This window comes from Sarcophilus harrisii, chromosome 4 (assembly GCF_902635505.1).
Source record: "Sarcophilus harrisii chromosome 4, mSarHar1.11, whole genome shotgun sequence".
Lineage (NCBI taxonomy): Eukaryota > Metazoa > Chordata > Mammalia > Dasyuromorphia > Dasyuridae > Sarcophilus > Sarcophilus harrisii.
This window is the reverse complement of record NC_045429.1, coordinates 299,364,248-299,376,378: the sequence shown is the minus strand read 5'-3', so window position 1 is coordinate 299,376,378 and position 12,131 is coordinate 299,364,248. Positions and strand designations below refer to the sequence as shown.

Genomic DNA, 12,131 nt, shown 5'->3' with positions numbered 1-12,131 from the left:
TGGAAGTACTCCAGCTTGTGACTCAGGAATGTGGCTGGCTGTGTGTGCAGGAAAATGGGAGGGTGGAAGCAGGAAGGGGAGAAAGAAAGCAGCAGAAGAGATAGATAAAAAATCATAGAAGAGAACAGACTCATGGAAGTTGAAAGTAGAAAGAATTTAAGAAATGGGCAAATAATTGATTTTGCTAAATATAGCTAAATAAATAAATAAATATTCCAGGAAGTAGGGAAATTGAAAAAGACCACTGGACTTGATGAAGTTTAGGTTTTGGAGTTCCCATTGGTCAGGGAACCAAAATATGATGAGGTCTAAATTTAGGGTTGTCAGGGAACCAAATGATGAGATTAGGGTTCTTGGTGATCAGGGAGTTAAATGATGAGGTCTACTGGCAGGTTTGGAGTTCAGAGAACCAAATGGAGAGGTTTGGGTCCCCTACATCCCCTTGGGATTTGGCACATGGGTGGGGAGTTTTGGGAACCCCCCCTTCTGGCAGCACAGAGATTCTTCTTAAAGGAATTTACAAATCCAAAAAAGCTACACTGAAAAAAGAGGTTTATTATTGGCAGAGAAATCCTGACAGAGAGGCATAGAGAAATTCTGACAGAGAGACATAAAATCTTGTTAGGGAAATAAGTGAGGGAGATAAAGAGAGGGTAGCACTGAAAGAGAATATTATTCTAGCAGGCAGAGGTTTCCTTGGCATAGCATAGCATGGCATAGCACAGCATTGAATAGCATAGCATGGCATGGCATGGCATGTTAGGACCTCTGCAAAGAAATGAGTTTAAAATTGCCATTTTAATAAGGAAGTCTTTGGTTACAATCCAAGGCTTGCTCCCCCCTCCTGATGAGGCTGGTGCGTGGAGTTGGAATTGAATAGAAAATCTTCAATTGAATGGGTGTTTATCTTTTGTCTTCCTTCCTCGACCCATCATGAAGGATCCTGCATGTGCATGCATGGAGGTATATGAGGGAGGGGAAAAAAATCAGCCTAACTGATTGGAGGCATTTGGAAAATGTGTACAATGTATAACAACCAGGGACCTCTCACCTTCAGGTAGGAAATTTGGATGCTTTGCCAGTTAGTGTATATTTGTTTAGTAATGATATTACTTCATTATTATGGGAGAGAAAAATGTCAGCTTAATTATATAACACTCAGAGGAGAAGATATTTTTGGTTTGAGACTCTCTAAGAACATCCTGATTACTATAGTTTTGTTCTTTGTAGAAACACATCTAATCTCAGAATACTCAAAGGAAAAGATACTTATGGTAGGAGCCACTTTCTCTGAGAACAATCCAGTTGGCATAGTCTTATCCTATCTCTGTGGAAATGCATCTAGTCTCAGAACACTGAGGAGACAAGATACTTGTAGCTTAATCCATAGTATTTTGATAACATTTCAAGTTACCTCAAGCTTGATCTCTGTAAAAATTAATCTTATTTGAGAAAACTCAGTCCTCTCATTTTGGTCATGTTCCGTGAGAAATAAAGGTAAATTGAGCACACACAAAAACCACAGGGCCCAGCTTTGCGGGTTCTTACTAAATTAGTTACTTTGTGAAGAGCTATTTAAGTCTACCTGTTGATTGTTAATTGGAAATATACAGTAGGGGCTTGTGAGCTATATAGTATCAGAAGTGCAAATCTATGTAGTATTACCCTTAAAGCCTCCTATAGTAGGCAATCATATAGATTGAGTGCCTAGGGACTCAATCTATAAATACAAGTTAGCTAAGTATTCCAGAAAAAGAGTGTACAATTTCCTGAGAAAATGAAGGCTATTTGCTATGAACTTTCTTTTTTCCTACATTTTCAAAATTTATAGCTCTCCTCTGCACTTTCTCTCTTCATTCTCAGTCTCATCACCTATATTCAAGTAAGCAGAACTTAAAAAGATTAGCTAAACAGATTTAAAAACACAGTCCCAAAACACTAGTCTCTTTAGAGATACTGTTTAAACAATAGCAGTTATTTCTCCTACTAGGTTATCTTGAATAAGATTTTTATATGTCTCGTATATACCTGTATAAGTATATTTTGTCTTCCTCATTAAGTTGTATGTTTCTTGAGGACAGGAACTGTTCTTTTATCTTTATATCTAACTTGAACAAACAAGATTTATCTCTTCACTCCCTGAAGAAGGATTCCTATTAAAATAAAACTAAAAAATAATGGAACTCAGATCAACTTAATAGTATATAGATAATCCATAGAACATGACTTGGATTCAGTCAATTCAACCATACTTCCCATACAAAGTCATCCCAGTTCATCCACTGCTTTGGAGGACTTTTCACACTTAATTGAAAGTCTTTGATTGATTGAAACATGTTCTCACCAATGGGATGGTTAATTTATCTACTGATTCAATGTCCTCCACCCTTAAATATGTAGGTTTATATCCCATTAGATTGTGAATTCTGTCTGAGTAATAGGCAGACATTTTCCCCCTTCATTTCCATTTGTACAGAACATAACACAGTTCCTGCATATAATAACCACTTAATAAATGTTGGCTGAATTCAAGTACAGGTGTAGATGTATGTATGACATTGAGCTATCATTTGTGTGATGTACCTTCAGAATTTGTTTCCTTGTGGCACCTTTTCTTTCTACATAATCTTTGTCATTGAGAATGGTATAGCAGTGACCTGCTGTTTAATAAACTCAAATACCTTAGCTATTGTAATAAGGACACACTATTCAACAAAATTTGTTGGAAAAACCAGAAAGTAATTTGGCAAAAATTAAGTATATAGACCAACATTGTATGCCATAAGGTTATAAAAATTAAAATGAGCATAAGACAGATATAGAGGATAACATCAAAATAAATTAGAGGAAATTAGAGGAACAAGGAAGAAAATATCAGCTATATGGGTAGGAGAAGGGTTCATGACCAAATAATAGAGAAAATTATTAAAAGTAAAACAATTTTTGTGTACATAAAATTTTGTACAAACAAAAAGCAATATAGCTAAAATTAGAAAAGAAGCAAGTAAATGGGAAATATCTTTGTAGCAAATTCCCTGAGAAATTATTTAAATCTACAAGAATAAGCACTATTACCTAATTAATAAATGGTTGAAGGATATGAATCCATAGTTTTCAGAAAAAGAAATCAAATAACCTTGAGAAAAACGCTTTACATTACTAATACCTATTCAGTGATTAAGGATAGGTTAGGAGAAGAATTTTTAATGGCAACCTTTTAGTCCAGGGAAAAAAGCTGGAATTGTTTTCTAGAGGGAGGCTTTGATTCACTCAGCAAATAGCTCTTATATATCTAGTCTCAGGTATTAGAAACAAGTTCTGATATAGACTCTAGTTTCTGGTACATAAAAAGGGTCCCACAGGAGATCCCCATCCTGGGGGTAGCAGATGGGGAATATAGCATGGTGCTATTGTTACCCTAGAAGCAAATATAAAACAAAATGTAGAGATGAAAACTTTTAGGCTGATATAGCTCAGTCATTTTCAGACCCATTCACAGAAGACCTGACTAATGTTGCTGTTGTATAAATTCAGCAGGGTTATAAGGCTTTGGAATCTCTTGAACACTTCTCATTTTCTCTTCTGCCTTCCCCGAGGAAGTTGCTGAGAGCATAGCTCTAGAAAAATTCCCTTTGCCTTTTAAGGAGGGGGAAGGGTTGGATAAGGAAGCTGAAGTTGAAAAACTTTGGAGATACACTAGGCCTTTCCAGAAGGGTCCAGATTTAAATGGCATCAGGTGAGGAACTCTTAGTGGAGGGCAAAATGAGGAAAATTTATGTCAAATTTATGCTGTATAAGTAATCAAGACAGAGGAGACTTGGATGAAGTGCTCCTCAGCTCTTCAGAGAATTGTGTCTGACCCTGTGAAAACTCAGAGAGGAAGATCTTCCCAGAAATGAGCAGTGTGATGTTTGAGAGGACAGAAGGACTTCTGCTACATTCTTCTTCCTCACCAATGGATGCCTTCACTCTGCAGGAAATCAAGGAGCTCCATTCCCATAAGAAGATTTATTTCCCAGCCTTTGCTCAATGCTTCCTCTTATTGATACTGCAGTTTTTAGCCAAACCGGTAAGAAAATTTTTTAAAATTATTTTTAAAAAGCCAAATAAATAAGTGATAGAAAAGTTATGGCAAACCAGGTTCTAATCCTGCCTTTTCCGGTTACTACTTTTATGAACTTAAATAAGTAACTTTACATTTCTGGGTCTGTTTCCTCATCTTTAAAATAATGAGGTTGGTCTAGATGGATCTTTTTAAAGTCCCTTCCAATTTCAAAACTATGTGACCTGATTTCCTAGCCAATTCTTTGGTTCCATTATATTGCCTCACAAAATTAAAGAATGACAGGTTTGTTCTGAATCCCAGAATGAAAGTTCTTTTTCTTGAAATAAAATTGCTGAAGTGTCATCACCTTTCTTGTTTCCCAACATTAAAATCCTAGAAAGACAGAGATCTTTAAGAAAGAAGGATCATAGATCATAGAGGTGGAAGGGGACCCCAGAGGCCATTTAGTCTCAAACACCTTTTTTAAAAAATGAGGATACTGAGGTTAAGAACTGTTAAGTGACTTGCCCTAAATTCCACAAATAGTGAGTAGCAGAGATAGAATTGGACACTACTCACATTGACTCCATACAACCTTTCCATTATCTTTGCTTTAATTTGCTATGTGATCTCATTTGGGCATAAATATCCTCATCTCTAACATAAAAATCAAAATATCTGAGATGGGATTGGGTCTTGCTGACTCCAAGAACATTTTATTATTCACTAATATATCAAAGGTTGCAATCATTTCCAAGATGCTAGAATTTTTATTGGGTGCTTTAGCATGTTAATTTGTCTTGAGCGACTTTTACTTTCCAGGATTTACTTTGAGCACTGATTTGGGGTTGGGCATAGATAACATTATTTGTAAAGTGGCAACTGTTAGGGGCTTTGTCTTAAGTTTCCATATCCTGAGTGACTTCTTCTCCCTCACTATCTCTCCTTGCTCCCTTCACTTCCCATGGCTGTAGGTATCTCTCCTGAAATCATCTGCTGAAACATTTTTTTTTTTTTTTTTAATTTAATAGCCTTTAATTTACAGGATATATACATGGGTAACTTTACAGCATTAACAATTGCCAAATCTCTTGTTCCAATTTTTCACCTCTTACCGCCCCCCCACCCCCTCCCCTAAATGGCAGGATGACCAGTAGATGTTAAATATATTAAAATATAACTTAGATACACAATAAGTATACATGACCAAAACATTATTTTGCTGTACAAAAAGAATCAGACTCTGAATTATTGTACAATTAGCTTGTGAAGGAAATCAAAGATGCAGGTGTGCATAAATATAGGGACTGGGAATTCAATGTAATGGTTTTTAGTCATCTCCCAGAGTTCTTTTTCTGGGTATAGCTAGTTCAGTTCATTACTGCTCCATTAGAAATGATTTGGTTGATCTCGTTGCTGAGGATGGCCTGATCCATCAGAACTGGTCATCATCTAGTATTGTTGTTGAAGTATATAATGATCTCCTGGTCCTGCTCATTTCACTTAGCATCAGTTCGTGTAAGTCTCTCCAGGCCTTTCTGAAATCATCCTGTTGGTCATTTCTTACAGAACAGTAATATTCCATAATTTTCATATACCACAATTTATTCAGCCATTCTCCAACTGATGGACATCCATTCAGTTTCCAGTTTCTAGCCACTACAAAAAGGGCTGCCACAAACATTCGTGCACATACAGGTCCCTTTCCCTTCTTTATAATCTCTTTGGGATATAATCCCAGTAGTAACACTGCTGGATCAAAGGGTATGCACAGTTTGATAACTTTTTGATCTGCTGAAACATTTTATGTCACTTGGCTTACAGATCTTTTCCATGAAAGATGAACAAGATTAATATGTTATCAGCAAAAGATGGATAGGATCTTAGAATCAGGGCCAATAATGGTGTTTCTACCTCCCCTTGAACCACTAAGACCTTTTCAGTCTTCTTAGCACCAAGCACAGTTTGATCCATAGAGTAAACTCTTATTAATGTTTGTCAGTGATTCTAACAGTTTATTTGTTTGCTGGGAAATAATCCTTTCACACCCCCACACCCTCACTTCTTGTAATCAATTGAGGGGGCTCCATCTCAGAGTCAGGGTCTCAGGACATTTTCTCCACCATTACAATTTGAACTCTGGAGTGGATTTAGCTTCTCTCTTGGACTATGGGTCACAATTCATATCATTCAGAGTCTCCTCCTGCCCAAGGACAGACTTCTTCCCTATCTCATTTCTCCCTACCCTCTCATCTCTATCTAGTTCAGCCCTACATCATTCCCTAGGGCCCATTCTTTTCATAAAATCTTTTCTATCAAGTCTTCTAGAACTTACTTCAATGCATAATGATCCTCCTCCTCTGATTTATTCTTTCTCATATCCCTCAAAACACAGGGTCAAGATGAGGAGTTGGCATATTCCTTGCCCTTCAAGGGCCACCCACCTGCCCTGATCATTCAGCAACTACACTTCCTGCCTTCTGCTCAATCCATCCCAGTTCTTCACCCTCCTCAAATTCCAAGATCTCTGCCTCCAAACTATATCAATTACTGACAGGAATGGTCCTGTGGTACCATCTCAATTCAATTTGCTATAAATGCAAGCATTCTTAAGTATAGTTCTGTCTAACTTCAGAAATATTATTATTTTGAAAATCTGGAGATTATAAATTTTGGTCATGTTAGGCCCAGATAGAATTTTTGCTTGTTGTATTATAATACTCTTAGTGGACAACAACAGGCCTCCATATTCCTGCTGGCTGGTATCTTCCCCCACTTAACAGGTCATCTGGTGATAAAGATTAAATTTTGAAAAATATTTTTAGAGGAAAAACTAAATAACTATTTAAAAACCCTAATCAAATAAATGCAAAAAGGAGACAAAATCCAATGAATTTACAAATGACAAATAAAACAAATGTTTGTGTTCTGTGTCTTCTTCCAGGCTTGTCCCAAATTCTGCTACCTTTGGGCTTATTTTCCTTTCTTCTTTCTCCCTGTTCCTTTTTTTCTTCTCTGTAGTTTTAAAGAAAGAGTGGCATAATGAATAGTGTACTGGATTTAGAGTCAGGAACACCTGGATTTAAATGTGTGACCTTGAGACACTCCTGTGGACAACCCCTGGATGCCTCAGATTTTACCTATTAAGTCACAGAGGAATTTCAACCCATATATATGTTGGAGGGAATTCCTACACTGGGAGTTGCATATCCTAATTAAATCATAGATAATACTAGATAACATTTGTACATATTTTGGGGATACACAAGAGGACATAGTGTACAGAGTACTAGGCCCGGAGTCAGGAAGACTCATCTTTCTGAGTTCAAAACATCTTAGACACTTAGTCTGAGTGTCTGGAATAGCCTGGAATAATCATCTAATCTTTTTTACCTCAGTTTCCTCATCTGTAGAGTGAACTGGAGAAAAAAATGCAAACCACTTTACTATCTTTTTACCAGGAAAACCCCAAATGGGATCACAAAGAGTCAGACATGATTGGAATAACTGAACAAAAGCCCCAAAATACTTATTTTTAGGTTTGCAAAGTGATTTACATTATCATTTTACTTGACATCACAAATAATTTTATGAGGTAGGTACTATTTTCATTTCTGTTTTACAGATGAGGAAGTCAAGATTGAGAAATATCACATGACTACTAAGTCTCCAAGGTGATATTCAAACTTAGGTTGTCTGGAGTCAAAGTCCAATAATCTATCCATTAGCTCATGTTTCGCCCATCTTTCAAGTATTTGTGTATCTTTGTAGTCAGTGTACATTAACTATTATTCTGGTGACTGGTATTAATAGAAACATACTGAATGTCAGTGCTAGAAGAGATATTTGAAAATAGTCATTTCTCTTGTTCTCTTTGTTGAGTTTAGAAAATGAATTGTAGAGGGAGTTGTAACTTGTTTATACATCTAAGCTGGAAGAAACCTCAGAAGTTTTCATTTTATCGTTGCAGAGATTGAGGTATACATAGGTCAAGTGACCTGTTCAAGGATACAGAGGTAATAAGTAGAATACTCAGAATTTTAACTTAGCTACTCTATCAGTAAGAGGCAGATAGGTTTTCAAATCCCATTTCTGATACATAGATTTTTAGAGTAGCTAAATCGCACAATAGGTAGAGCGTTGGGCTTGGAATCCTAGGTTCAAATTCAGGCTCAGACACTTACTAGCTGTATTACCCTCGGCAAGTCCCTTAAACCTATTTGTCTCATTTTCCTCATCTGTAAAATGATCTGGAGAAGGGAATGGCAAATCATCAAAAAATCATCTACATGCCACTAAACTTATCCCTTTTCCTCAGCATGTAACTATAATGAAATCAATAGAAACCAGTTGTAGGGTAGAGGAATGAACAAAATCAACTACAAATTAGTTTTGTGGCATTGTTCAGAACCACCTAACTTTCAGGATTCAAAACCATAATTTCCCAAGCTTCCCAGTCTCTTATTATTTCAATCTTGGCCACACAGTAGTATCCTTTGAGCTGAATCACCTAGACTTCTGGAGGAAGAAAAGTTCTCCTTCTCAAAGAGTTGTAGCACTTGATTGGAATTAAGAGATATGAATTCTGGACCTAGCAAACCATTTCATCTCTCTACATTTCAGTTGCTTCAGTTAAAATTCTATAACTGAAAGAATACCAGAAATCTGTCCACATATGATGCCAAGATTAGTAAATTCAATTAAGTTAATGAAGAGAAGAGATGGGGGAAAAAAGAAAAGAGTAAACAATCATCATATTGCTTGAATGAAAGGTAATAATCAACAAATTTGTTTTAAGTGCCTACAATGTGTTAGGCACTAGGAATGAAAACATATTTTCATTATTTTTATTTTTAAGATGTAAATTGTCCCTAAACATTTCTTATTAAGTGAGTTTTTATAAAGACTTCCTGCCATAAAATCCCCCACACTTATTTATATTCCACACCAAGCAAGGATCTATAAGCAAAATTAATCATAGGAATCTATGAAGACTTCTAGAATAAACATACTAGGAAAAATAAAAAACATTTTGTATCCAAGAGAATGCTCACTAAAATGGTTGAAAAAACAGTGTTTGAAGTCTAAAAGGAATAAGATGAGATCCAGATTATTTATCAACCTCTCCTTCCACCATACTATCAAAAAAATCTATTCAATGTAGTTTACTGTAATATCATGAAATCGTGTAAAAAAAAAAAAAAAAAAAAGAAAAGAAAAGAACCCCATATACCAGAATGACTTCCTTGTGGGAAAGATTGGAAAAATATATGTATAAAATATGTATAAATATAAGTATATGGGGTTGACTGTATAGTCAAACCAGAGGTATCTATTGCTTATATAGGACTGAAGTCAAACATACAAAGAGATTAGCTGTGTGAATGTGAGAAAAGGCAATCAGCAGGGCTAAACGACTTGCCTAAAGTCAGACAGCTATTAAGTGGCTGAGGTCAGATTTTGAACTTGGGAAAATATGTCTTCCTGACTCTGCTAGGCCTAGTGCTCTACCTACTGTACCACCTAGCCACCCTAAAAACCAATGTGTCAGAAGTAGGATTTGAACATATGCCTCCAAATGGAGACCAGAAAACTCCATTATGGAAGGAACAATTTTGAATTTAGTATCTTAGACTACTGGAAGGCCATAAGCTTCTGTGTGACTATGGCCAAATCATTTAACCTCTGCCGAACTCAGTTTCCTCATCTTTAAAATGCTGATAGCAAAGGATTATTGTGAGGATAAAATGAGATAATATTTTATAAACCAATTTGCAAGCTTTTAAGTACTTCTATAAATGTTAGCTTTTATTATTAGTGGAATGGGTGTTCCTATATTCAGAATTAACTGATAAGGTTGACTATAAAGGCAAGTACCATCAAAGATTGTTCTTCAAGGATTGATTAGCCATGTGATCACGGACAAAATCATTTCCCTCTTTGGGAACTGTAGCCTTGGAGTGAATGTATTCTAAAATCCTTGTCAATTCTACCATTCTCTGAATGTAAGGGTCCTGAGTCATCACTGATCAAGGACCACTTAGACAATTTATTAATTGGAGTTTTCAAATTTTCTTTAGAATTTGTATGAAAAACTACAACTAAGTACTCAGAGAGTGTTTGGTACTTTTAAGACTTGTATTATTATTCTATTATATTTTATCCTGAGATGCTATTTAGAAGATGAAGCTCTTAAAATAGAAACAACAATTGATTTTATAATTACTATCATTATTATTGTCATTGTTTAGTATATAATTAATCCATTGTACCCTGGAAGAGGCTAGCTATGTACTAGCCTGGGTAATAGAGAGATGACAAGGAGCCTCTCTTGGATCACTTCATATATTTTATATGCTGGGTGATAAATTGATAAGAGGCAGGTTAATCAAGAAAGTCGACCTATTTATTCAGTCTCTCCAATCACATTGAAATTATAGGGTATAAATCTCTAGACTCATCTGAAGGATACTCTATTGTTTATGAACAATAAGCTGACAGAGCAACTTATCTTCCCTTCATAGTTCTCATTTCAAAAAACAATTTAGATAGTTCAATAGATTCACTACACTGAGAATCAGAAAGATTTAAGTTCAAATCCAGGCTCAGACACTTCCAATTGTACAATCCTGGGCTTAATTGCTTTCTGTCTCAGTTTCTTCATTTTCAAAATGGTAATAACAATTGCACATACCTTGTTGTAAGGATAAGCAAAAAAATATTTGTATAAGTCCTTTATAAAACTTAAAGCATTATATAAATGCTTGATATTATTAGGAGACAAAAATTCAGCAGAGCAGACATGGTCCTGGGTGGTAATCGTGGTGGTAAAGGGGAAGGTTATGTCTGAGCATAATATAGAGTCCAGAGGCTAGACTTTCTTTCTTTCTTTCTTTCTTCTTTCTTTCTTTCTTTCTTTCTTTCTTTCTTTCTTTCTTTCTTTCTTTCTTTCTTTCTTTCTTTCTTTCTTTCTTTCTTTCTTTCTTTCTTTTTTTTAAATAATTACAACTTTTTATTGACAGAACCCATGCCTGGTAATTTTTTACAACATTATCCCTTGCACTCGCTTCTGTTCCTGTTTTTCCCCTCCCTCCCTCCACCCCCTCCCCCAGATGGCAAGCAGTCCTATACATGTTAAATATGTCATAGTATATCCTAGATACAATATATGTGTGCAGAACCGAACAGTTCTCTTGTTGCACAGAAAGAATTGGATTCAGAAGGTAAAAATAACTCAGGAAGAAAAACAAAAATGCAAACAGTTTACATTCATTTCCCAATGTTCTTTCTTTGGGTGTAGCTGCTTCTGTCCATCAATTGATCAATTGGAACTGAGTTAGATCTTCTCTTTGTCAAAGAAATCCACTTTCATCAGAATACATCCTCATACAGTATTATTATTGAAGTGTATAATGATCTCCTGGTTCTGCTCATTTCACTTAGCATCAATTCACATAAGTCTCTCCAAGCCTCTCTGTATTCATCCTGTTGGTCATTTCTTACAGGACAATAATATTCCATAACATTCATATACCACAATTTACCCAACCATTCTCTGATTGATGGGCATCCATTCATTTTCCAGTTTCTAGCCACTAAAATAGGGCTGTCACAAACATTTTGGCACATACAGGTCCCTTTCCCTTCTTTAGTATCTCCTTGGGGTATAAGCCCAGTAGTAGCACTGCTGGATCAAAGGATATGCACAGTTTGATAACTTTTTGGGCATAATTCCAGATTGCTCTCCAGAATGGTTGGATTCCTTCACAACTCCACCAACAATGCATCAGTGTCCCAGTTTTCCCGCATCCCCTCCAACATTCATCATTATTTTTTCCTGTCATCTTAGCCAATTTGATAGGTATGTAGTGGTATCTCAGAGTTGTCTTAATTTGCATTTCTCTGAGTTATAATGATTTGGAGCATCTTTTCATATGTCTAGAAATAGTTTCAATTTCATCATCTGAAAATTGTCTGTTCATATCCTTTGACCATTTATCAGTTGGAGAATGGCTTGATTTCTTATAAATTAGAGTCAATTCTCTATATATTTTGGAAATGAGGCCTTTATCAGAACCTTTAACTG

The 12,131-nt window shown here is 35.9% G+C and overlaps 1 protein-coding gene across 1 annotated transcript in view; it reads left to right on the top strand.

The window, feature by feature from the left end:
• Window positions 1-3,859: 3,859 nt before the first annotated feature.
• GLP2R (glucagon like peptide 2 receptor) overlaps window positions 3,860-12,131 on the top strand; it is a gene marked incomplete at its 5' end in the record, with an annotated part of 80,331 nt that continues 72,059 nt past the window's right edge. The window contains one exon of the mRNA XM_031965546.1: window positions 3,860-4,069. Coding sequence (XP_031821406.1) covers window positions 3,860-4,069 — 210 coding nt within the window. The remainder of the gene's footprint in view (window positions 4,070-12,131) is intronic.